Here is a 27390-nt window from a genome sequence, read left to right as displayed (position 1 = left end):
TGAACACCTGAGTAGCAAGACACAAAATAGAATAGCAGCCTGGGCAGGGTCACACGGGGCCATGTTGACAGAGGGAGAGCGACACATTCTGAGATGCAGCTGTTAGTTTTCAGGACAGCGCGGCGGAGTTTATGGGATCTGGAGTTTGATGAGATGGAGGAGACTTGGGTTCTGAAGTTGGTAGTGGGCAGTCAGCTCAGCCGTGCCGTGTCACAGCGATCTAGGCGAGAGACCTGAATGTGGAATACGGTGATAGCTGGTTTTGATCCTCTTTCTTCTGTCCACTGCCCCGGCCACTGAACCCAGGTCCTCACACTTGAGACAGCATGCCACCAGATCTCCAGCCAGATTCTGGCTCTGCTCTCAAGGAAGAGCTGGGGTAATTGTCCGCTGATTTAGTGAAATTCGAAAGAAAGGAAGGAGCAAGTGAGGGATGAGGTCAGGGGTGAGGTCAGGACATTGGACCCAAGTAACTGGAAGGGCAAAGCTGCTGGTTTGTGAAGTAGGAAATGTAGCCGGGGATAAAGATCCTTTGACTTGGGTGTGATTAAAATTTTAAATTTGTCTTTGATACATAGGTCTGAGTTTGGATAAAAGTCTAGAGATCAGAGGAGTCCAGGCTAGAGAGACAAATTTGGGATGTATCAAGTAAAGATTTCCTAATACCACTTTAGAGTGAGTGTGTGAGTGTGTGTGTGTGTTAAATTTTACTTTAATTTTAAAATAACTTTTAATGAAGCTAGCAATTAATGATTTTAATTTAGCAGTTGAGGTACATTTATCTTAAAATAATGTTTATATCTCAATCTAACTTTTAAATGCACAAGTCTGTAAATTGCTTTTTATGGAATAGAAACTAAAGAAGATACAGCAGAATATTTTGGTATTTAGGAGTGGGGACTAATCAGTTGACTACTTGATGTAACTTGTTCTGATGTCAAAATTGCTCATATAAAGATGTGCTTTTTTGTGTGTGATTTTTGAAGGTAATGCTATGGGCTATATACGAATGATAAGATCTGGTGGTCTTCATTGTAGCAGCAATGCCATTAGGTATGGATTCAAACATGATTTCTACCTTTTTTGTGTAATGTAATCTTTCATGATACTATAGAAAAGGTATTTGTTCTTGTTGAATACAATTCGAGGCTGTGGCCCTCTTGGTACTGCCCAGACCTCTGCCCTGTGTACTCAGTTAACCTGTTTTCTTCCTAGTGAAGAGGAAAGCGCTAACCCGACACCTGAGGGCTTTCCCTTCTATTAACATGTTATTATGGGGCTGGAGACGGTTCACAGGTGCCTTCCCAGCACCCGGATGACTGGGAACAACTGGCTGCCATTCTAGTCCCAGGGGATCTAGCTCCTTCTTTTGGCTTCCACAGGGGCCAAAAGACACACAGGCAGGCAAGCACCCACACACACAAAGTAGAAATAAATAAATCTGTTTAAAAAATTTTTTTTAAGAAAAGAAGGGTGCCGAAGGCACAGAATATATACACGTATATATACACATGTTTATATATATAAATATATAAAATGTATATAAGACTATTTTTGAAAACATTTCTCTTAAGGTTACAGTAGGTTGATATTTTATCAGAATAACTAATGAATGTAAATGCATTTTGAATATCAGGAAGTGATCACATATAAAATTTGATTTGGAAGTAAAGTGATATTAACCACATTACTGAAATGCTAAGATTTTCCTGAATTATACTCAACCTTTGGTGTTATTATCCATAGTACTTTGATACACATTTTGGTTACATACATTTTACTGCCTCTGATGAATTCCTTCTCAAATTCTCATGTAGATTCGTGCCGGATCTTGAAGACATTGTGAGTTTCGAAGAGCTCGTGAAGGAAGAAGGGCTTGCAGAAGAAACACTTAGAGCAGCCAGGTAATCTGACGAGGGCCAAGATAGGGAAGTTAAAGCATATTTACACTAGGCAAAGCCAGAAGGCACTGTACACACACACACACACACACACACACACACACACATACGTATGTGTGTGTGTGTGTGTGTGTGTGTGTGTGTATGTATGTGTGTGTGTATGTGGCAGTATTTTGTAGGCTCAACTTAGAAAATACATTGTTTTTAAAAAGACTACAGGGGGCTGGGGATTTAGCTCAGTGGTAGAGCACTTACCTAGGAAGCGCAAGGCCCTGGGTTCGGTCTCCAGCTCCGAAAAAAAGAACCAAAAAAAAAAAAAAAAAAAAAGACTACAGTATTTTAAGATCTTTCCAACTTGACCAGAAAGTGATCTCCTGAACCCTGTGTCCACACGCAGCTGCATGTCGCATACTCTGTCTGAGGTGACTGACATTAGGTGACACCTAAAGTCGGATTGGTAAGAGTCAGCCAGGGCTAGACAGGGCTGTGTGGTGGCGAGCACTCGTTGCTCCTGTACAGGACTTCAGTTCCCAGCAGCCATGGGGAGAGTTGAGTGTACTGCTGGTCCCTGATCTAAGTAAAATGATCAGTCTTTATGATGGTGTAAAAATAAGAAGCATACAGTTGAAGCCCTATTTCTCGATTTTTAATTTGGTTCTTTTTCCAAGCAAGCAATCTACACTCTGATTGTAGTGGTGCTGGGCAGGGGTAGCAGGTCAGCTCCAGCCAGCTCGGAGTCAGAAGGAACCACAGGGTTTTCTGAAGATGGTGGGAGAGGTTCAGTTCCTAAAGGAGGACCAGATCAGGGGTAAGCAGGCCCAGAGAAGCATTAGTGAGGAGGAGGTTTAGTTCAGCAGAAGGTAATTACAGAGAGCATGGGTACTCAGGGAGTGGAAACCCAGCTAACAACGTAGTGCACCAGATGCTCACTGCCAGACTCGATGGCCTAAACTCAAGCCTCAGAGGCCACATGCTGAAAGGAGGACACCAAATCCTGCAAGTTGTTCCCTCAGCTTTACATTTGCATACACAAGCACACTAAGGCACACCCACCCACACACATACATGCGTGCTCTCACACTAATATTTTAATAAAATGTCTAATGTGATGGCTCAGCAAGTAAGAGCATTGCCACTGAGCCTGATCTGAGCGTCACCCTCAGAATCTTGTCTTCTGACTCTCACACACGTGTGCACATATGTGTAGCACATGCATAGCCATACACATGTAATGCATGAACACAATAAATGCAAAAAAGAAACACAAACTATTCTGAAGTCCCAGGATGGTCTGTTCTATTTTAGGGACTAAATTCATCGAATAGTACTGATTAGTTTCTGCTCATTCTGAACCTCAGGGACATTTTGTGCTGTTTCCACATTAGGAGTAGCATTGCCTAACCTGATGAGAGACATGGGTTGTAAACAGTTGTACCTTTAAGAAGAACTCAAGGATGTTTTGTTTTGATATTTTGTAGGCATTTGGACTCGGTCCTCAGTGATCATACACGAAATTCTGCCGAAGGCACAGAATACTTCAAAATGCTTGTAGATGTTTTTGCTCCAGAATTTCGAAGGCCAAAGAATATACATCTCCGAAATTTCTATATCATTGTCCCTCCTCTCGTGAGTATTCTAAAAACTAGAAGTGAGTTATGAGTGGGTGTTAACACAGACTGAGTATCCTAAAGCATCATGTGTACTCTGCCTTCTGGCTGTCAGTGACGCTAAGGTGTCAGGTTGTGGCCTAGGCTTGGGCTTGTCCTCAGTGCTGCAGTTTGTCGTTGGCAGCCTCTCACGAGTAATGGCTAGAGAAACCGTGGTATTGTCAGTCAGTTGCGTGGATGCGCTCCCACGTAGGCCACAGGGTCTTTGCACAGCATTATGCTATGTAGTCATTTGGCTGTGACGGAGGCCAACTTACTGTGGCAGCAGTCCTTCCAGCGCATCTTTTAGGCTCAGTTCTTTATTTTTGCTTTCGGATAACTTCTCTTCTCATTGTAAATACTAGCACCTCAGATAAATTGTATAGTGTTTTTTCTCCTAAAGTATGTTTTCTTTACTAATTTTATACTTTCTGTCTTTAGCTCAAGTTATAAAAGCAATTATAGCTGTGAGAGAAATGGTATATATTAATAATAAATCTGATTTTAGAAGAGTTCTATACTTCATCTTTTAAAATTTTTAGTGGATATCTTTAAAATCTGAACCTCCCACAGGCATATGATAGCTTTTTATTACATCTGGTTTGTATCAAGAGTAGTTTTCCACAGTTTGGGATATGAATTACTTCATGGAGTACGGGGCTCTGTCTCCAGCACTGTACACCCTGATGTACTGTGCCAGTCTTGTAATTGCTGGTTTGGGGAGGTAGGTGACCTAGGATGATCCAGAGCTCCAAGTTACCCCTGGCTAGGCTGGACTTTATTGGGGGCGTCTTAAAATGCCAGTGACAATACACGCTGCCAAGAGATTGGTCAATGCTTAGTGTACCGACTAGCTACTCTTCCAGGGGATCCGGGTTTGATTTCTTGCATCTGCATGGAGGCCCATGACTGTCTAAGGTCTCAGGGAATCTGACACCCTCTTCTCACTTCCATGGACACAGCATATATATGACGTACACACACACACACGCATACATATATATACACAAGCAAACATGCATAGACATAAAAAACAGAAAAAATTTAAAATGCTCAAAATGGGAATAAACCCTTTCCCTGACTCGCTAATAATGATAACCTGGTCTTCTGGTACCCACATCTGTTAGAGATTGCTCCACTGGCAGCCACCTTCCTCTTCTCATGTCCTGTTGTGTACACCTATCAGTTACTGTTAGCTCTGTAACTCATGTGGCGGACATGCTCATGTACATCTGCTCAGTGCACAGGCCAAAGAAGTTTGTTCTTTGGTGATTCTGTATGAACTTGAATTCTCCCCACGTTTCTTTAATCTGGAGAGCATTATATTCAGGTCATGGTGGGTACTGGGAAAGTATTGATGAACTCAGGGAAAAATCTGGATTTATAAAAATCTTCAGTCGCATAGTAGACTGCACAGCACACAGACCCAGTGTGCGAGTTTTATGCTCTGTATTGTAAATCTTGAGGGGTGAGTACAAAGGAGCTGCCAGAAGATTTAAATGGACTGTAACTGTGAGATATTTTATAGGTAGCCACTGCTCTCTAGTGTTTTAGGGGGAGCTGTGAAGGCACAAGGAAGGATTGCTTTGTTACAAGTGCTTATGTTTTGAGGCAGAGTAAAGCCATTTCTGCTCCCCTTGTTTCCTTGGGTCTGCCTCTTGGAAGACTCGATGTTTTCACTCCAAACTGTGTACAGCCCTTTCCAGTGAGCACTGCGCCGGGGGAATTATCAGTGGAGGGGATTCTCGTACTTAAAGGACGTGGAAGAAACGTCCTCAAGAGACATACATGGACTTGCATTCTCACCAAGAGACAGTTTACCTGAGGCAAATGTTCAGGAGCTGAGAAGAAATTCTCTTTGTAATTCTTGAAATGCCTGTTACAGCATCTAAATTTAGCTGATGTTGTTAGCTCAATTTTTTTTTCTATATCTTATCTCTTTTTAGACTCTGAACTTTGTAGAACATTCTATAAGTTGCAAAGAGAAATTGAATAAAAAAAACAAAATAGGAGCTGCGTTTACTGACGATGGTTTTGCCATGGGTAAGCATTAAGCTGTTAACTATTTTGCCCTCAGCGTGTGTTTACCTTCTGGTGGGCTCTCAGAAAAGCTGCTTGAAAGTGGGCTCATGTGCCTTGGAGTAGACTGGTTTCCCCAGCAGGCCTGCTGTCATTTATGCCGCTGAGTGGCTACTGTTTGTCTGATTTGCTCTCCTCCCGGGCTGGGCTGGCTTTGTTGTGCGTTAGTTTCACATCCTAACATTTAGTTTTATTGGCATCTCTGAAACTTCCTCTCTTCTGTCGGGTCAGCTTCCGAAGTTTGTATCATGAACAAAATTTTCTCCTTTCTTTTCTTTCTTCTTTTTGCTCTGGTTTCCTGATGAGGTCTGTGTTATTTTATCCTGATGAGGATTGTGTTATTTTATTCTTGATTCAAGTGACCAGTTCAGTGTGTGTTGCTGTGGAGGCAGGAGAAAGAAGAGCTTCTGAACTCACTGTCATTTAAATTTTGGTTTTGCTAATGACTGTAGGTGTGGCTTATACCTTGAAGCTTTTGGACCAGTACCAGGAGTTTGATTCACTTCACTGGTTCCAGTCTGTTAGAGAAAAATACATAAAGGAGATAAGAGCGGTTGCTAAGCAACAGAGCGTGCAGTCAACCAGTCAAGATGAAAAGCTGCTGCAAACCATGAACCTCACTCAGAAGCGGCTGGAGGTCTATCTACAGGTACAGATCCACACCTCTGATAACGTCAGTGTGCAGTCCACTATATGGACTGTGAGAAGCTATGTGACACGTGAGGCAGTAGCAGTAAGAAGAGCGTATGTTAGGATTGATAATCGGAAGCCATTGGTCATAAGAAAATTGGACAGATCCCAAGACCCATGTGAAAGCTGGGGAGGTAGAGTTGCCTTCTCGAAGCTCTTAGAAGGCAGGTGTAGGACCTGCCTTCCAGCAAGCTTTACCCAGAATCAGTGACAGACCACGCCTCAACACATAAAGGGACAGTGGATGAGGAGGACACACCTCCACACACAAACCCACGTGTGGATACCCAACCACACATGTGAACAGGTGTGTATACACACCAGACACACATGTGCACAAGAGTGGTCAGGGCACTCACTTTAGAGACATTATTACTACTTTGCTGTTTTCCTACAACTGTTTTTCCTTTTTATTTCAAATTTTCTCATGTAGGAATTTGAACTGCTGTATTTCTCCTTGAGCAGTGCAAGAATTTTCTTCAGAGCAGACAAGACTGCGGCTGAAGAGAACCAAGAAAAGAAAGAGAAGGAAGGTCAGTGAGTGGTGTCAGAGTCTGAAGGCCACTGAGTCTTGAGAGTAGACACAAGTGCCCCACTTCCTGTTAGGTTTCTCATTTACTTAGTCTTCTGGAAAATCATACAGCCCTAGAAATGAATCTCTTACTAACACTTGTGTGGGTCACATGCGATGTAGAAGAAAGGTTTACTTTATTCCTTACACCCATGTTCCAGCCCTTTAACAGAAGCACATTTAACAAGCCTTTCTTATGTGGTGTGGAGCAGTCAGGGGGGAAGGAAGCTGGAGACAGCTGTGCTGACCCGGCGGTTGGGACGGCAGTGGTGACTGAGGGGCTCTCACTTCCCTGGGCTCCGAGGGTGAGGTAAACAGCATCCACTGTGTGCACGTGAGGTCCCGGAGCGTCTGTGCTGCAGATGCTGTGCCCGGGAGTGGTTCAGCCGAGCCTCAGGACAGCCTGGGGCCCACCCCCGTGTGTGCTGATGGAGCCTCACACACTTCATTGTAGAAGGGCACGCTCCAGGGTAGAGTTAGCGTCTCCATTTCTCTCAGACTTGACGTGGAAGAGTAGTCCATTGTCTGAGGATGAGATGGTTCCTTTTTTTTCTGTCATGGAAATTATGAAACTTAGTTATGGAACTAGTTAACATTGAGAGTTTTTTTTTTCTTGTTTTTCTTACCTGTTATGTTAATTTTCATAAATTGAGGTGTGAAATATTTTCAGAAAGTTAAGGTGGTTCTTAAAATTTTGCTCTATATTTTAAAGTACTCCTCCCCCTTTTTTGTCATGAGTGGGGCAGTTCACTTGTGTAGACACTTAAGTGAAGCAATTTATTCTTGTCAGTGTGGCATATGTTAAATGTTACTCATCAGAATTAGGTATCAGGAGTGTATCTGGGTATCTTTAAACCTGGATGCTTAGTGTCCGCACTGTTGTCTGTTCAGAACAGCACATCCAGGCAGACACTGCTGCACTGTGGGGCTGGGACCAGCTAAACTGCAGAAGGAAAGCAGTTGTTGCTTTGGCTAACGCACTCCATGGCACAGCAGCCTGAGCAAACTGCACGTGGGCCATGGATCTGCTCTGAGGCTGCAGCATGAAGACCGCACAGCCACCCTGGCCTTCAGGCTCAGGCTCTGGCGCTCCTTGCTCTGTCTTGTTCTTCAGGAAGTCAGGGATTGCTCATGCGCTGTCGGTCTTTTAAGACTGTTGGGCTGCAGTTTGCTCAGAGAAGAGAGTTGCTGAGTGTAGCTAAATAGCTGTCATCTGCTATGTATAATGCGTACATAGGACATTTTGACAAAGTGCCAAGAATTAGTTGGCACAAATTATAAAAGGCTGTTTTAAAAATAAATTATAGCCAAGCTGTGGTGGCTAACACCTTTAATCCCAGCACTCAGGGGCAGAGGCAGGAGGATCTCTGAGTTCAAGGCCTGCTGGGCTACAAAAACCAAACAAAAAAATTAAAAAGTAACTAAACAATGAGCTGCGTGCAGTGGCTCATGCCTGTGACCTCAGCATTTGGGAGGCTGAAGCAGGAAGCTCATCCGTGGGGCTCACTGGCCAGCCAGCGTAGCTAAGCAGAGAGCTCCAGGGTCTGTTGGGGTCCTGCTTCATAAAACAAGGAGGGGACTGGAGAAATGTCTCCACGGTTAAAAGCACTGGATGCTCTTCCACATAACTGGCTTGGGTTCATTTCCCAGTACCTGCTTGGCAGTTCACAACCAGCTAACTCCAGTTCTAGGGGATCTGATGCCCTCTTCTGGCCTCTTTGGGTACCTTGTATACATGTAGGCAGAGTACTCATCAGACACATAAAATTAAATAATTAAATTTAAAGAATGAGAATGATAGAGGTAGACAGCCAGTGTTTGTCATCTGGCTTCCATGTGTGTGCATGCATCCACATACATGTGTACACATGCACATATACCACACACACAAAGGAAGTCAAAGAAGTACTCAGCACTGATGGCAGTATCACAAAGGGGATTCTTGTGTGACCCAGATGGATGGAAGGTTTCTTAACATACTTGGTAAACAAACGAACAAGTACAGTTTGTGATGTTAGGAAGGTGCCTCGTGGATGCAGCTTTCTAACTGACATTGAGTAGGAGAGCTTTTCTCATACTTGCTATAAATATTCCCATTGATACTTACTCACACGCTTGCTTTCAGAAGAAACTAAAATGAGCAATGGAGACGGATCCGAGAGCACTGTGTCTGCGGATCCTGTCGTGAAGTGATGGGATGCGGTCGTCAGACATGTCGTGCTTTCCAGAGACTGACATGGATGCTATGACGTGCTTGATAATTGTCACTTCCTGGGCCACTCCTGTGGAAACTGCAGTGCCCTGGAGTCAGGCCCACTTTATTTCTGATGCTCTAGCTTTCACGGGCGGAGAAGCAGACGGTAAGACTGGATCTTTGTAGTGTAGGCTGAAGAGCCCCTGTGAAACTCTGCCGTGAGGCTGGCGGCGGGCAAGTCCAGATCCCTAACCCATCGCCTCCCACTTCTCTACTCTGTGTGTTTGTAATTTGTCTATGTCTTTGATCTGTGTTGATCTCAAGTCATGGGAAAGTCAGTGCATATGCGGTACACAGCCAGTAAACTCGAAGTTTAAAAAGGGCTGAGCCTGAAAGACATGAAGCGTCCGTCTGTATCAGACCGTGAGGATGCTGGAGATGAGCAGAAAGAACGGCCTTCCTGTGGGGTTGGGTTCCACGTGACTCACTCTCATGAGCTGCTGATGTCTTTGGTGAGACATTTATAATAGTTTACATTACTTTTGGAACATTTATCCTCCAACAATTGCTTTAAATTTAAGATTTGCTTAATATTCAAAGAAAACTCAGATTAAGCCATAGACGGGATCCCACTTGAAGTTTCACTGGGTTTGAAGGCACTCTGTGATACTAGGGAAGAAAAATGAATTTTCCTACATCCAAACTCAGGTTTCTTCATTACATTAGATTGAAATCTTGGTGGCAGTTTAGACAGATTTTTACTTTAAATCGAGTATAATCTAAGACATAAGATTGAACAATAACCACACTATGACAGGTGTTCAGTAATTTACCACTGTGAGAATGAAACTAGTCAGTCGCTTACTTATCTGAAAGAATGAACGGTTTTGAGTAAATTTAGTTCCCAACAAGCTACTAGCTTTATTTTTGTAAAGGTGTGCTAGTTAATCGTTAACTGGGTTAATCATGGCCTTTTTTGAACGTATAGTAAGATGATGCCTTTGGGATGAAAAGGAAGGTTTAGAACTTTAAATGTAGTGCAAACATTCTTTTGGAAATGCTTGTTTTTAATTGCATTTACCTGCTTACCCTTTTCTTTGGATACATCTTGCATGTAATCCTAACACCTAGAATTCTGACCTCCTTCCTTGGTTCCCACCTTTGGAGTGGAGATACGGTGCCCAGCCTGGATGCAGTGCTTAGGTCAGGGTAACTGTCTCAGCCCAAGCTAAACACTTTGACTGTTAAGTCAGAAGAAACAGAATAGATTGGAAATGGTTTTTATTATATAAACATGGCTTAGAGAATTATGAACAAAGGGTGGATTAAAGGCATTTAATGTTTATAATTGATACTAACTGTAGAGATGGCCCTAAAGCATGCTGCATAATTAATAATTTATATTTTCATTATTATAAATGTTTATATTAATGATACTGGATTTGATTATATCAGATTAGTCACCATTTTATAGTACCAATATTTTCTCTTTTTCTTAAAAATGTTCTTTGTTTAATTATTCCCGAACACGAGAATTCACAAACTGACTCCCTGAACACTTAAAATTGGGAAGTGACAGGTAATTGTGTTACCTTTAGTTAAAAATAATGTCACTGTAGTCTGGATAAATTGCCATGAACTCGTGAATTTGAAGTCCAGGCTCTAAGGAGAGAAGTATTTAAATGGTGTTAAGCTGCCGAGCAACAGGGCTTCAGTGTGTTCACATCTGAGTTACTGTACAGTGGAGAATGGTTTTCCTTGCTAACAATATTTTTTCAGAAATATTGTAATTTAAATATTAACATGAGTGTTTTAATGTAAATTCACAGAAAACTTAATGATGTTCAAATTCTCAGGAATTAAGACCTAACCATAACATTGTCAGTTCTGATTAAATTTTGTAAAAGACAGCAAGTTTGTTATCTCATTTGAGAGGGGTTCTCTGTTCCCCTGGCTCTAATAGAATACAGTATGTATAATAAAGCATTAATAAATATGATTTCAAAACTGTCCTTCCCTTGGATGCTTGTGGTCAGCATTGAATGTCTTCAGCCAGTGGGTGTTTGACGTGCTTGCTGAAGTGTGGAATTGCGGGTTGCACCTGACAGCAGACCGCTGCCGGACCCAGTGGTTGCTTGTTGATGTCTGCGGTTCCCATACAGACATTATGTGCAGTCTCCCTTTCAAGAAATAAATGTATCAGCAGGGTGGTGGTACAGCCTTTAATCCCAGCACTAGGGAGGCAAAGGAGGAGAGTTCAAGGCCAGCATATGCTACAAAGTGAGTTCTAGAAAAACCCTGTCTCAAAAAACCAAACCCAAGCACACGCAGAAAGGAAATAGACGCATGCGCACAGGCAGAGAGCAGCGTGATGGGGTTGATGCCTGTATATCCAGATAAAGACTCTTCCTGACCGTACACAGGTTGCTACTCTAACTAGAAGGAACCCCTGTGAAGTCACTTCCTCGCCTACTCCTGGAAAGGGCCTGAGTTTCTGTGCCATGTTAACATTAGCTGTTCCTGTTTACAAACAGCTGTTTTGAAATTATAATAAGCAAGGTTTTTATTTTCCCCTCAGAGTCTTACTTTCTGTAGCTCAGCTGGCTTAAACTTAGTGTTGCTTCTTTTTGGCCTCTCACGTGCTGGGGTTACAGTTCTGTGCTACCACATGCAGCTGGTGTGGAGACAGACTGAATCCTGTCAGATCCCACACTGAAGAGATACCGAATTGCTGGTTCTTGTGCTTGCTTAGCATCACACTGGTGAAGTGAGGTACTGCCACACATGCTCCTCACGCTGGGCTGCTGGGTGAGACACACGGAATTGTTCTGCTTTAGTTTGGAGTAATTCTCTTTATAGCGTTGGTGACAGACAGTTCAGACTGCAGTTTTTATTTTTTTGCTGCATGTTTTTGTTTTGTTTTTAAACCAAGGCCTTGCAACATTAGGAATAGTTTAATAGGATTGTAAAAAATCCTCAAATGGAAGACTGCTAGAGTAAGAAGAAATCTGTGTACCTGAAGCAAAGTCATGGCACTACGTAGATGATGATAGCACAGTTAGAGCTCAGCTTGTGAAGTAAACATGTAGTTAAATATAAAAAAGGTTAAGTTGGTGGGTTTTCCCCTCGCCATTTCAGTGGTGTGGGTCCCGCTTATCTCTAGTTCCCATCAGTGAAAGAGAACATAGGTGAGATTTATCTCCCAGTTGATACAAATACGACATCATAATTTTGCACATGTTTAAGAACTACAAGTACATTTACAAAACTGTGTGTACTGAAATATTTTTAGTAATTCTCCTATTAAGATGAAGGGCATGGCAGCATCCATAAGCATGGCCTATGAAAAAAAGCACTGTTAAGGTATTTCATCTTGGGCGGGACAGATGACTCAGCAGTTAAGAGCGCTGACTGCTCTTCCTGGGGTCCTGAGTTCAAATCCCAGCAACCACATGGTGGCTCACAACCATCTGTAAAGAGATCCAGTGTCCTCTTCTGATGTGTCTGAAGACAGCTATAGTGTACTCATAGATAAATAAATCTTTAAAGGAAAAAAAGGTATTTAATCTTTGGAAAATTTGTACAAAGGTAAGCATTAAAAAATACCTCTGGTATCTGAGTATCTTCAAAATTAATACATTAAGAACATTTGGCGATGGCTTGGTGTCTGAGGTTGTGACACTGGAGGCAAATGGATCCAAATCTCAGCTTTCCTAGAAGCAGCTGACTGACGCTGTCTGGGCCCCACGTGCTCCAGCAGAGGTTGGGACTTTTATTTATCTCAAAGGTCTCTAAGGACTAGCTTTTGTATATAAAGGTCTCTAAGGATTGGCTTTTGTATATAAGGAGGTAGTACTTTAGAGCTGGGCGTGGTGACATATACCACGTCTAGTGTTGGGGAGAAAAGCTAGGGGGAATCTCGAGGTAGAAGTCAGCCTGGGTTAGAGAGTGAGACTGTATCTGAAAAAAGGGAGCAAGGTTTAGTGCCTGTGTTGTATAAAGTGCTGTTACTATTAGTGAGTAATGTTTAGGTTATTACCTCTGTTGTATGGTAGGAGTACATTGGGTGTCTGAGTGTGCTTGTTGCTAATCTCTGGTCGTGGCTCAGCCGGTTGTTAACAGTGTAGTACTATTCCCATTGTCATTAAGGTGTTTGTGTGGTGGGAGGGGGGATTCAAACCTATGAACACCATTTGTATATGAATTATTTGAAAGTATTTAATCTTTTAAATGGTATTTAGAATTGCATTAGTGTTGCAGAATCCGCACAGAAGCTCCCCTAAAGAAGGCAGTCAGAAGCCCCACTCTGGGAATGGAAATGTCTGCTAGCTGACTTTTATTAAGGTCCTGCTCATCTTTTGGTTGGGCACGTGGTAATCTCTCAGTGCTTTTCATGCATTAGAGTGATTTTGGTAAGTTGAGACAAAGGACCAAGTCACCACTGCTTCTGGCGTAGACTGTATGTGAAGTCCTTGGGAAGCCACCAGGGTAGCGTGAGACCCAGTCCCACTACCTTAGAGGTCCTCCAGCTGCTCCACCTCCTGTGGTCATCTGTTCCTGCTTCTACAGTTGTGTTCTCCCAAGTAATGCAGTCCAGTTAATAGACATGAGCTATTCTGACTTTATGCCTTTAAAAATGGAGTATTCTGAAGTTCTTCATGTTGATTCAGGACTAGAGTAGGTTAAGCTTTCCTTCTCGTAACTGGTTACACGTACACCAATGTTTTATTCTCCTGTTGATAACTGGACTTCTGTGTCTGGGACAGAGTGATCATTCTCCTACATGTCCTGGCGTGTGGGTGCTGGGACAAGTGCTTTTGGGTTGCACTGTAGACCGTGGAGCTGACCCTGTGCCTTCTGTGAGTAGGATCCATTGCTTCGTTCCTGCCATCTGCTATGTGTGTAGCTCTCCCTTCCTGTTGAGCCTGGGCATATTTGTTTCCAAGCCTTTCTATGTCTTAACAAAGTCTTCTCCATATTTAGGTACTTGGTCTCGTGTGTTTAGTTGTGTCTTTGCTCGGTCTATGTTTTCACTCTGTCATGGTGTCATGGCCTAATGACACCTATACCTCCAGCATCCAGAGCAAGACTGCAAGGCCAGCCTGGGCCACATACAAGACTTTACTGTGTTCTTGTAGGGTGATCTATAAACTAACCACAGTAAGCAAAGAAAGAGATGAAACAGTTTTTATTGCTAAATTATTACAAAGGCAGGTTGTTGAAGGTGGTTACAATTAATTTATGCTGCATGATTTCAAGATCTTTATCTCTACTCCATAACTAGGGGTTGGAGATTGGTCTGGGACTCCAGGAACCAGAATCATCAGGGTAGAAACCAGAACTTCAAACATAGTTCCACAGCCCGCTGAGCTTCAAGTGAGTGTTAAAATTAATTGGTCCCTTTGAGGAAGGTCTGGCTCAGAAGAAACAGGAACTAGTAGAGCTGTCCCTTGCTCACAGTGAATAGCCCCAGAAAGCAGCCACATCTAAGAGGACCTGAAGCTTTTGAATGAAAGCTTGTTTTGAAAGGTTCTGTTGTGAAGATTTGCTATCTGCTAGTGTTTAAGACCAAATTGCATAGCAATGCCATGAGGTCTAGGCATGAGACCAGCGGGTTATAAATATATAATATTCAGAATGACAGGCACTTAAAAACTAAGTAAAATACAAAAATAGATCATATTAATAGGAACTATTTAGTATTTAACAAGTTGTAAATCCAGGGTTTTTCCATTTATAAAAGGATCCTAGGAACTGAAGTGATGCTATCCAAATAAAGTGAACAATGCATTTTTATAGCTCTCATTCTGGGCCCCCAACAGTCTGAAGCAAAGACTTACCACAGAGCACCTAAAATAGCATTTGTAGATGGGTAGGCACGCTCTCACCCATTTCTGACTGTCTCCCTCCCAAGTCTCTGTGCCAGGGCATCCAAGGGTACACTCCACACGTGATTGTCGGTGTTCTAATCAGGTCAGTGTGCCTGTACGTCAGAGAAGTTGAAAACCCCTTAAGGAGTGGCTCTCCTTCCCACGCGCTCTGACCCCCGATGCCCAAGTGAGTTATGCTTCAGACTCTGCGCCTCTGTGGTCACTTGGACTTCCGCCAGTGTCATCTGCTTGATCGTTTAACAGTACATATTTTCCGTCATTGGTTAGTGGTACAGACAGCATTAATCGAGCCAGTGCTTCTGGATCCTGAAGTTAAAAGAGTTTAAGAGAGAGGGGAGAAAAAGCTTAAGATGCACTTGAACCCCTGTGGCTTGGCTTTCAGTGTTGTGTGCTGTAGCCCCATTCCTCCTAATGCTAGTCTGTGGGCTGTCATCTGCAGACTCGAGATAATGTCTACATTCCAGGGGGATTAATGGGTAATGCATACCTCCCTTCAGAGTCCCCATGGAACACATCGCTCCACAAAGCTTGCCTTGTGTACCTTTAGGGCCCTTTGGAGTTGGCAAAAGCTGTACAGGAACCCACTCTGTACCGTCCTCCTGCTCACTATTGCCCTTGCACAACAGATTGTGAGAAGCAGGCGTGTGCACTGCTGACCTAGAAACCTGGTCTCTGTCTACTCTGCAGCGCTTCCTGCTCTCCCAGGCAGACTGAAGCTTAACTCACCTAAAAGCTTTTTAGATGAATGGAAGGCTGAACTGTTAAGTAACATGGAGGTCTCGGTCTCTGCTCATGTCTAGTAAGTCCCTGTCTGGTGGCTGTCAGTGCTGCTGCCTGTCGCCAGCCTCTGGGGCTGGGTGCCAGTGCAGATGAATTAAGTATTGTGCCTTAGTTGGAAAGAGAGGATCTCTAGCGAGTTTGAGTGCAAGCGAGAGCATTAGTGAGGAGAAGCTGCAGCGGTGCTGTTTAATAAGAGGAAAGCTGTGTTACCAGACGGTCACCTGAGCTGACGGACCTCGTTAGGAAGCTTAAGAAACCCCCAAGAAACCTCCAAGAAACCCCCAAGCTTGAGCACAAAGTGGGTATCACTGTTTTGTTTTCTGTTTTGTTTTGGGGTGGTTTTTTTTTTCCTTGAATATCACTGTGTCTACAAATGTTATTGAACAAAATGGCTATTGAACCAGTCCTAAAATGCATCTTACCTTTTGAACCTCAATAATTTCTTTCCCCAAATTAATAGCATAACATATCTGTAAAAGACAAGAAAATAGTGTTTGGCAAAGGTAGACAGAGGTAAGCATTATAGAATTCCAGGAGCACAGTGAGAGAGGCCTGTCTGCTCACACCCAGAAGGGAAGGCAGGGTCTGCTGCCGGAGCCTTGTTCAGTGGCACTGTTAGGGCACAGGTAAGGGGAAGACCCCAGTTATCTGATGTCTGCAATTCTTAACAGGATGTTTTCCCCCTGCATGTTCATAAGCCCAGTGGTTAAAAGAAAGTACTTAATGACAAGACTGCTTTCAATGAATTCTAAGTACCACCTGAGTTCAGTGTTTTTCATACAAAGGAACACTTGATTTTTTTTTTTTTTAAAACTTGGCTTCTTCTGAGACTATTTTTCTATTTTTCTCTCTTTCTAATTTCTTTAAAACTGGTTCTCAACCTGTAGGTCACAACCCCTTTGGGGTTTAGCTAACCCTTTCATAGTGTCACCTAAGACCATCAGAAAACGGATATTTACGTTACAATTCATAACAGAAGCAAAATTATAGCTACCAAGTCTCAATCAAAGCACTTTGTGGTTGAGTCACCATAGCATGAGAAACTGTATTGTAAAGGGTTGAGAACCACTGCCTTCAAAGAACATATTAAAGTGCTTTTTAACATTTCATGATACCAAACAATTATATCTACTTATTAGGGTTGTCACCTTGTTAGACTGTATTCCGCCTGAACGGAGGCACCTGAACCAGGTGTCTGTATGGACAGTGAAAACCCAGACTCTCTAAAAGCAGCCTTACTGAGGGACAGACAAAATACCTTCTCGCCTTCTGAGTTGCTTTCAAAAATGTATGTGCTCAGAGACTCTTCTCCTGTAGACTCTGGCACTCGGATGACGAAGCCAACCAGCCTTTTGTTTTCTTGATGAGCAGCAAACTGTGTGACACTGGTGAGCTCAAACTTTTGGGGGGAGAGTGCAGAGGGAAGACAGGACAGGGGACAGAATGAATCATCACATAACGAATTTAAAAACGAACATTGTTTTCTATAGCAAAGTTGAAGATGTGCATAGCGGGTGGGATGGTCCTGGGGCTTGGCAGATTGTCCTGGGCATAGGTTGGTCTTCCGGGGCAGAGGAGAAGTGAGGTACAGCTCTAAACATAAAGATGCAGCAGGTACTTACACAGGCCCGTGACACTTGAGTCTGAGGATCTATCAACCTGAAATCGTAAGACAGGCATCACCATACGCGTTCTCCACAGACATTAAACCCCACAGATGTCCCATGTATGAAAAGTAAGGCCTGCTTGAGGGAAAGATAAGGCAGTCCTGTGTGACCCCGTGCTGTGGTTTCTACCCAAAGTACCTGGCGTGGAAGACTGCATAGCAGACAGGAAGTCAGTCCTACTGTGGTTTCTACTATCCTGATACATAACACAGTGGGCCTTCTGTACGGATACTCATTGGCAGCTTAGTCCTTAGGCGCTGAAACACCTTACCCTATGCAGTTTATTCAGAGAAAAGGAGAGTGGTGGGAATGGGAGGCCTGACCAAACTAATGTGTGGCTGTGACCAAAGAAGGCCATTGTGAGAGATGGGGATGGCTCAGCTGGTTAAGAGCCCTTGCTATGTGAGGCATCCAGTGTAGACATTAACAGCCACATGTGGTTGCATGTACCTGCCCCAGCCTTGAGTGGCTGGAGATGGGTTGATCCTGGGTGCTTGCTTCTGGCTCGGTGAGACTTAAGGACTACGCTGGCAAGCAACAGGATCAGACACCCGATGTCTGTCTCTGGCCTCCACATGTGCCCAAAGGGCACCGAACACACAGAAATAATACATCTCTAATGCCTTCCAAAAACACACTTCATTTTGTCTGAGAATGCTGATGTTTGCTGGCAAGGCATTACTGAATCACTCGCTACTGTTGTAGATGATACAGTGCTATTATGGACTTCTGGTGTTAAAATTAATTGGCGTATGGTGTACTTTTTGAGGGATTGACGCAAATTTTTACAGGTGAAAGTAAACTGACAGTTTGTAAAAATGTCTAGAATAAGCAAATATGCAGAGATAGTTCTAGATTTTAAGCATGTGTCAATTTCTTCAGAAGCTTTTTTTAAAGACAGGGTTTTATTTGTAAATCTTAATTCTCAGGAATGAGGTCCCTAACAAGTTTTTTTGTTTTGTTTTTGTTTTTTAAGGAGATTTTAAAAATGGAGTAGGCTGGGGCTCACTGAGCTCATTTCCTGCCTGCTTATTTTGATCCCTGGAATTGACTCACCAGAGTTGTCCTCTGGCCTCCTGTAGAGTGTGCACACACACAGTTACTCAAGAGTGAAGTAGGTCCTGGCTGCCTTTGTCCTGCTGGCATGCACTAAGTGCTGCCAGGGTGCTCCTTCTCAGAGCAGGCCGGGGTTGAGGACTGAGGAGACGTCACACCAGCCACAGGCCTAGGCACAGCAGCTAAACCAGTGCTCCCCCAACTCCATCTAAACCAGGGCTCCCCACCTAACTCAGTCTAAACCAGGGCTCCCCACCTAACTCAGTCTAAACCAGGGCTCCCCACCTAACTCAGTCTAAACCAGGGCTCCACACCTAACTCAGTCTAAACCAGGGCTCCACACCTAACTCACTCTAAACCAGGGCTCCACACCTAACTCACTCTAAACCAGGGCTCCCCACCTAACTCAGTCTAAACCAGGGCTCCACACCTAACTCAGTCTAAACCAGTGCTCCCACCTAACTCACTCTAAACCAGTGCTCCCACCTAACTCACTCTAAACCAGGGCTCCACACCTAACTCAGTCTAAACCAGTGCTCCCACCTAACTCACTCTAAACCAGGGCTCCACACCTTACTCACTCTAAACCAGGGCTCCACACCTAACTCAGTCTAAACCAGTGCTCCCACCTAACTCACTCTAAACCAGTGCTCCCACCTAACTCACTCTAAACCAGGGCTCCACACCTAACTCACTCTAAACCAGTGCTCCACACCTAACACACTCTAAACCAGTGCTCCCACCTAACTCACTCTAAACCAGGGCTCCCACCTAACTCACTCTAAACCAGGGCTCCACACCTAACTCAGTCTAAACCAGGGCTCCACACCTAACTCAGTCTAAACCAGGGCTCCACACCTAACTCACTCTAAACCAGGGCTCCACACCTAACTCACTCTAAACCAGGGCTCTACACCTAACTCACTCTAAACCAGGGCTCCCACCTAACTCACTCTAAACCAGGGCTCCCACCTAACTCGCTCTAAACCAGGGCTCCCACCTAACTCACTCTAAACCAGGGCTCCCACCTAACTCACTCTAAACCAGGGCTCCACACCTAACTCACTCTAAACCAGTGCTCCCACCTAACTCACTCTAAACCAGGGCTCCACACCTAACTCAGTCTAAACCAGTGCTCCACACCTAACACACTCTAAACCAGTGCTCCCACCTAACTCACTCTAAACCAGGGCTCCACACCTAACTCAGTCTAAACCAGGGCTCCCCACCTAACTCAGTCTAAACCAGGGCTCCCCACCTAACTCACTCTAAACCAGGGCTCCACACCTAACTCACTCTAAACCAGGGCTCCCCACCTAACTCAGTCTAAACCAGGGCTCCACACCTAACTCAGTCTAAACCAGTGCTCCCACCTAACTCAGTCTAAACCAGTGCTCCCACCTAACTCACTCTAAACCAGGGCTCCACACCTAACTCAGTCTAAACCAGTGCTCCCACCTAACTCACTCTAAACCAGTGCTCCACACCTAACTCACTCTAAACCAGGGCTCCACACCTAACTCAGTCTAAACCAGGGCTCCACACCTAACTCACTCTAAACCAGGGCTCCACACCTAACTCACTCTAAACCAGGGCTCCACACCTAACACACTCTAAACCAGGGCTCCCCACCTAACTCACTCTAAACCAGGGCTCCACACCTAACTCACTCTAAACCAGGGCTCCACACCTAACTCACTCTAAACCAGGGCTCCACACCTAACTCACTCTAAATCAGGGCTCCACACCTAACTCAATCTAAACCAGGGCTCCACACCTAACTCAGTCTAAACCAGTGCTCCCACCTAACTCACTCTAAACCAGGGCTCCACACCTAACTCACTCTAAACCAGGGCTCCACACCTAACTCACTCTAAACCAGGGCTCCACACCTAACTCACTCTAAACCAGGGCTCCCACCTAACTCACTCTAAACCAGGGCTCCACACCTAACTCACTCTAAACCAGGGCTCCACACCTAACACAAGCAACCACCCTGCTGAGGGGAAGGAACAGGTAACTGACTTGGCTCTGTATCTGTCACCACATAGATATGTAATGAATATGGAATGAACCTAAAAAACTGACTGCAGACAAAACATGTGCCCAACCAAGTAGGCAGCATGTGTTGTGTGGCTGCACACTGGACAGTTCACGTGTAACAGCCTATGCCTGGAGCCTGACCTCACAGGTTCCTGCTTAGCTGCACATGGACACTGTGTGGCTTCGTTTTAGACAGATTCCTACTCTGTGTTGCTAATTTCTAAAAACAATACTCTGAGATGACACGATGACTGCATAGCAGTGACATCATGGGGGACAGTCCTAACCTGAAAACTTGGGTTAGAAATGTAGTGAAAATTCCACACCATGAAACCTTGTTTCTCGTAAAAAAAATATTATTAGAATACTTTGTATACTAACTGTGTATAAGGTACAGATGAAACAAATTTTATGTGTAAAGTTGTTGGGCTCCATCTCCAGGATACCTCATTATATATACGTAAAAATAATTTGAAAGAGAAGAAAAACAAGAAACAAAGTGAGGAAGAGTGCCAGCCCCTAGTATTTCAGGTAAGGAATAATCTATATTCACTCATGTAGGATGGTGTCATTATGTGCAAGGCAGGTCCAGGATAAGGCGAAGCCTATCACTGGATGGGAAGGAAGTGTAGGCGGGAGGGGAGGGGAAGCAGGAGATCAAGATGGAGTCGATGGAGGAGGATGGTTCAGATTCAGGTGAACTAGATCAATTTTCTGTTGTTGTGGTAGGTGGTTATATCTTTATCAACTGATGGTGAATTTATTGTATGGATTGAGAATTTAATATATAAATCTAATTGCTAAATTACTAGTTTCTGGAACTGATTTTACCAGGCTCAAGAGGACAGTGTGAAAGGAATGGCTGAAAGGTAGTTGGAGCGGGCAGATCTGGTTTTGTTGCCTGTGTGGAGTAACATGCAGGGTCCGCAGAAGGAGAAGTAAGTGTGCGTGTGTGCATGCACCAGGCGTGGTAACTACCGCCTAGGGGGCCGTGCGGAGAGGATGACTAAAAGGGAGACAGCCTGGAGAGGGCGGCTTGCGGACCGTGTAGCCGTTGGAGCAAGCAGATCTGGTTCACAGGAACTGATAGAAAACCTCCCTTTTTAACTTTTACCACAACACACTAATAACAATAGGGATCTGAAGGCGGTTCTTGCTGGCTCCAGTCCTCCTGATCCCACCTCCCTTGTGCATGGATCGCATATGTGTATCGCCACGCCTCGCCAGTTCTGCCTCAGAATGTATCTTTACTCTACACATCAAATGCAGAGAGGACGTGGGTAACATTCCAGATGGGTCAGTGTGAGAGCCTGAGGTGAACGGACATACCTCAGAGTCTGACTGGTAACCATCAGGTGGGACTCCGTGGTGCGGAAGATGTTGTGAATAGCCCGAGCAGCCAGTACTTGTCGCATCGCTTCATAAATCACTTCCGTAGTGCTGTCTGTCTTAACTGCCATCGATCCCAAAAACCGAACGATGAACATCTGCTGCAAGAGAGAGTCTGCAAGAGAGCATGCTCTGCTGGTCACATGACCACGGGCACACCACCAACACCAAGAGCCCGGAACCTGCCATCCATTCACAGGCCCAGCAATGAAAGCTCTGACCCCTTATTGTCTGTCTCATCTGTCTGGAGCTCCCACAGATGTGCCCTTGGTTTTCCAGCTATAAAATGCTACGTGGTGACAGATGAACATCCTCTGTCACTCAGTCAGCCTTTCCCACTACCTCTCAGACTCCCTGGTCGGGGAACAGTTCGGACAAATCAGATGTATTGCCAGGCCACACCTAACACTTTGTCCATACACATATTTATTACCACACAGCCAAAGTCACACCCCATATATGAATGGAAAGTGTAATTTGCTCACTGTCAAGACTGCCAATTTGTAAGTATGTGGCTTTGACACCACCCTCCCCTCAAATACTCAGAGTAGACCCCAGGCGTTGTGCACATTAAGCAAGTATTCTACTCCTGGGCTACATCCCCAGCCCTCAGAAGTCCTAAACTCAGGGCTTTTTATTTTTTTAAGCTAATGTTTCCTTATGCATTTACTGGTTAACTGATTTATCAGGACCTTTTCTTCTAAAGCTAACCTTTCCTCATTCATTCATTCATTCGAGATGGTGTTTTGCCTATAGGTATGTTAGTGTACCACATGCATACAGTGCCCTTGGAGGCCAGAACAGGATATCTGGTCCCATGGCTTCTTGTCAGCCATGTGGGTACTGAACCCAGGTCTTTTGAAGAGCAACCAGTCCTCTTAACCACTGAGCCATCTCTATATCCACTCACCAGCCCCTTGCCTACCCCCAAATAGTGGGTACTATAGGCCTGTGCCGTAGGCCAGGTTTGGCAGTGGCACAGTCTGAAAGGACCTAGCAATAAATGAAAGATGATTAGAAGACTTCATCCTTGTTTACAAAGCTAACATGCTAAAACATGCTACATGTGGTGTGAGGGGGCCTTTTTCTTTCTTAAGACAGGGTTTCTCTGTGTGGCCCTGGCTATCCTGGACTTGGCTTTGAACTCAAGAGATCTGCCTGCCTCTGCCTCCTGAGTGCTCGGATTAAAGGTGTGAGCCACCATGCCCAGGCCTGGAGTTTTACATAAATAGTTTTATTGGAGACAGGATCCTGCTACATAGACTAGGTTGGTCTTGAACCCAGTGACTCCTGTCAAGTCTTAGCAGTTCTGGGATTATTGGACACAGCCCATCAAACCCAGCTGAATCTGAAATACTTCTATGTGGGCTGTGCAAAGTCAGCTAGGTACACGGCGTTAGGCAGAGTCATTTCTAAAGCACGGGCTGTTAATAAAACAAAAACTTTGTGTAGCCAAATCTTTTTTAAAGGTTTACTTTTGTTTTTATGTGTATGGGCAGTGTTTGTGCCTGTGGAAGCCAAAGTGTTAATCTCTGGCTGCTAAAGGCACTTAGTTATAAGCAAGGATAGAGGTGCTGGTAGCCAAACCCAACTTGGAGTCCTCTGCAAGAACACTGAATGCTCTTAACTCCTGAGTCTTCTCTCTAGCAATGTTCATGCAAATTTAAAATAATTTTCTATGTGTACATGCCCCTTGCGTGCCTAGTACACGTAGAGGCCAGAAGAGGGCATTGGAGCCTCTGCTGCTGGGCTCACGAATGGTTGTGAGCCGCCATGTTGCTCATGGGAATTGAAAGCAGCCCTGGCCCCTCTGTAGAAGCAGCAAATGACCCCTGAGCCATCACTCCCTCCGTCTCTTGCTTGGCTCCTTCTGTAAATTCTTAAGTACTGTTAAACTTGAAGGGAGTCCTTGCAAAGAGTTCTATCCTAGAGACGGTGTGAGACTCCCATCAAGAAGCCATATCAGAGTTCTTGCCAGGCTTCTTCACATTACTTGACATTGTCCTGGCTCAGATCTCAAGATCCGCTTCATTACATTAGGTCTTGAATTCAGTACTCCTCTGTCTTAGCCCCCCTTATGATGGGATTACAGACGTTGGCTATCACTTCAGCTACAGAGATTCCACTTTAATTATGACCATTTTTTCTTCTTTGAAAAAATGCTCTATAGAGATATAAAAACAAATTAGACTTGATAGTGTTTCTGGGCAGGAATTTCAAACAGGGCATGGCCGGGCTAAAGCCAAGATCGCCTGCCTTTCTGTCCTAGTTTTCACAGAACCTGCTGCAGGGTGACATCTGAATTCCTAGGCTACACCTTGCTCTAGTACACGGCTTCTCACCTTCAGGACCTCTTCACTTGTACAGCCAGAGGAGCATGAGACGGGGCACTTACCTTCTGCGTCCGGAAATGAGTCATCCTCCGTCTCACCAAAAGGGTTGATGCGCCTGGGGGAACAGCCAGAGGTCAGTAGTCCTGACAGCTGCAGCTGACGAGACGCCTAGCGCCTGAACTCAGTCAGGACGGCATCTCAGCAGCAGGCTGGCGGTGAGTAAAGACACAGACAAATGGCTTTCACCTCCCAGACAGAACCACCTCAGGTGTTACCTGCTGCCTCTGTTCTGGTCAAGGAATTCCGTTGCAGGAAGTACAATGTCAAACTGAATGGGTGTCCCAGGTGCAATCAGTTCCTCTGTCTCAGGAATGCTGGCTGCTGCTTTGGGAACAATCTTGACATATCCTGTGTCTGAATTTTTTATGTTTTGACTAAAATATAAAAAGGAGAAAAATTTGATCAAAGTTCACCACTTGTTTAATGCTGATGTGACTTTTACATATTGAAACACAAAGGAGTCTCCAACCGTTAACAGTTTATCCTACAAATAAACCTTCCTCAACTGCACATCCTTGGCTAGACCTGTTCACTTCTTCATTGCTCACCATTGGTCCCTCTGTCGCTCCCCATTCTGGGCAAGTCTTGGGACGTACATACTAGTTTCTCCTTCAGAGATGGACTTTTTAGGAGTGAGGTGACAGCCAGCCCACAGTGACACATAGTAGATGACACACAGTAGGTACTGAAGACATGTTAGCTAAAAGAACAAAATATCTGGACCTAACATTGCAATCTGGCCATAATTATCTGAAAACACCCTTTCTACTCACTACAGCCACCACTCAAGACACTAAACATACCATGAGTTCCTCAGTCCTGTGTAGTTTCATTCCAGTGCTTATCCAACTCTCCCTTGCACCACCTCAGACTACACCAATGTGTCGGCCGTTCCTCTGTCCCTTCTCTGAATTCTGTGGTACTTTCAGTAAGTCACAGCGCCTGGTACCCGGTGTGCCTCCTGAGTGCTGTCCTGTGGCCCACACGGCTGGAGACAGCCCCAGAAGGTGGCATGCTACATGCGTGATGAGTGTTCTGCTTCTGTCTTGAGGCTAGAATGCTGTCATTCGACTTTACCCTTTAAAAATCCTTTTTAAGGCACCGTGTAAACTCCTCTGAAGGGCATGGAATGTCACAACATTTCCATCCCTTATGGAGTCTAGACCGTAAAAGGCCCTCCAGGATCTTTTCTCTTGGTATTTTTACATTAGCATTTTCTGTTTTCTCAAACATGTCATAACTGAATACTTCATGAGGACTGCAATGGCTACCTGACAGACTTCCATCCAGTGAAATGTGGATAGACACATAATGTCTCCAGCTTGCCTTCCCCACCACCCCTCTTCAGTTCATCCTGTGGATGATGCAGAACAATTTCTAAACCTGGTTCAGACTGTCGCCTCTTTTCTCAATCCTGAGCCTTGTAGGGGTTGAGTAGCCCACTCCTGTAATCGCTGAGCGGGAATTACCGAGGCTTTTTACAGTGACTCAAATCTATCTGGTAGCCTTACCTACCATTCCTTCTCATGGACCCAGTGCCAAGTGCCTGAATCCCAAAAAGCTATACAATTAATGAGTTTTCTAAGGACTCCCTTCTAGGCCATCTGCTGGAGTTCTTTCTACCTGACACTAAAAGACACAAACAGAATCTTGACTTTAATATGCCCTTAATGCCGTTCACACACGTAAGACAAACCTCTACTACCTGATTAACCGTGTGAGACCCGCTGAGACAGAAGGTGGGAGCTCTAGAAGCATCCTTAAGCAGTGCTTACGTGTGTGCATGGAAGTGCTCAGTTAACGACCGGGTGGGACCAGGTGTGGGACGGATACCTGTAACTCCGGCAGGTGGGAGGCTGGGGCGAGGAGGCCAGGTGCTTGATGCTCCCCTAACCCCGCTCCCACACAGCAGCAGAAGACACCCCAATTACTCAATACTAATAAATGACCGAAAGGCTTATTACAGCAATTACAGAAATTGTAGTCAAGTGGAAACTTAGATGCACGTCTGAACCTATGCATGTATGGAGAAGGCTTAGTCGGTACCATGGGCACACAGAAGGTGACATGGTGACAGTACCATGAAGCGAACACAAGGGGCACAAGGGCCCGTTAGCGAGGCAGTGAACATGGGCAGGGGTATTGCAATCAGATCTGAATACTGACTCCATTTCTCTGTGCTGTGAGTGTGAGCACATTACTAAGGTCTCTGCCATAACTATTGCTTATTCGTGGAGGCTTTCGAGAATGCATTTTAGATTTCTATACAGCGTGGCTCCACAATGCTATTTTCCTTGTTCTTTAGTTACCTGAAGTAGAAGCTTTCTTGTTTTTTCCCAAAGCTTGTAATCGGAGTCACCGCCTGAAGAGCCGTCTGATTCAACTTGATGGCTACTGCCTAAATGTAAGCCATAGGAGACAGGCTCAGTCCTGGAAGGGACGCCTACCTTGCAGGTAGAGTGCAGGAAGTTGTTAATTACCTCTGGGTTGTCTGTCAGGTAGATCTGCCTGGAGATATTGTTTATTGCACATATCCACTGTGGAGGACATTAGAAAGAATCCCAGTTACACACATGCACATACATGCATACACAGGCGCACACAAAGAGAGAGGGTGGGGGAACAGAGGGGAGGGGAGGGGAGGAGAGGGGAGGGAGAGAGAGGGAGACAAATAGACATGAAGCAGACAAAGCTTTACCTCTTCATATTCCTTTCTGCTCTCTGCCTGGAGAATTATCCCCCTGAAATAAACAAGATGTAAGGAAAAGACCTGGTAGAGCAGAGTCCCTGAAAGCGGTAAGGCCATCGCAAAGGTAGAGTGCTTCCTGGCCTTAGGAAGTGAGCAACGTTCATTGTAACAACTTGACACCAGGAAAGCAGCATTCTGGGTCAGAAGGAAAATGGGGTTCAGACCTGGCTCTCCTACCAGCGCACTACACCATCTAGCCTCAGCGTCGTCCTCTGCAGAGAAGGCTGGACTTCACCATCTAGCCTAGGACTGTAGTGGGGACTGTCTCAATCCTCTTCTTAGATGATGACAGGACAGTATGCGCCCTTCTCAAAGATGCACCTTGGTATCTAAGAACTCAG

The 27390-nt window shown here is 44.6% G+C and overlaps 2 protein-coding genes across 13 annotated transcripts in view; one reads left to right on the top strand and one right to left on the bottom strand.

The window, feature by feature from the left end:
• The window catches only part of Washc4 (WASH complex subunit 4), a 52485-nt gene extending 41392 nt beyond the window's left edge, over positions 1 to 11093 (top strand). For 3 of the 10 annotated variants that reach the window (XR_015624011.1, XR_015624006.1, XR_015624008.1), the window contains 7 exons: positions 987 to 1053; positions 1818 to 1904; positions 3380 to 3527; positions 5494 to 5590; positions 6079 to 6623; positions 6750 to 6849; positions 9013 to 11093. Coding sequence is in view for 3 of the 10 variants with exons in the window: in NM_001399772.1 (NP_001386701.1) it covers positions 987 to 1053; positions 1818 to 1904; positions 3380 to 3527; positions 5494 to 5590; positions 6079 to 6275; positions 6750 to 6849; positions 9013 to 9080 (764 nt within the window). In the remaining 7 variants the exon portion in view is untranslated. 10 annotated transcript variants of the gene reach the window in all.
• A 3159-nt stretch (positions 11094 to 14252) lies between these two features.
• Appl2 (adaptor protein, phosphotyrosine interacting with PH domain and leucine zipper 2) overlaps positions 14253 to 27390 on the bottom strand; it is a 51785-nt gene continuing 38647 nt past the window's right edge. The window contains exons 12-21 of one of the 3 annotated variants that reach the window (XM_087557814.1): positions 26999 to 27041; positions 26781 to 26837; positions 26610 to 26698; positions 24516 to 24674; positions 24303 to 24355; positions 21848 to 22022; positions 17375 to 17411; positions 17011 to 17151; positions 16175 to 16222; positions 14253 to 15064 (exon numbers count right to left, since the gene is read on the bottom strand). In XM_087557814.1, the coding sequence (XP_087413940.1) occupies positions 15056 to 15064; positions 16175 to 16222; positions 17011 to 17151; positions 17375 to 17411; positions 21848 to 22022; positions 24303 to 24355; positions 24516 to 24674; positions 26610 to 26698; positions 26781 to 26837; positions 26999 to 27041 (811 nt within the window). In that variant the 3' untranslated portion in view covers positions 14253 to 15055. 3 annotated transcript variants of the gene reach the window in all.

The sequence above is a fragment of the Rattus norvegicus genome, chromosome 7 (assembly GCF_021556685.1).
Source record: "Rattus norvegicus strain SHRSP/BbbUtx chromosome 7, alternate assembly SHRSP_T2T, whole genome shotgun sequence".
Classification (NCBI taxonomy): domain Eukaryota; kingdom Metazoa; phylum Chordata; class Mammalia; order Rodentia; family Muridae; genus Rattus; species Rattus norvegicus.
This window is presented reverse-complemented; position numbering and strand designations above follow the sequence as displayed.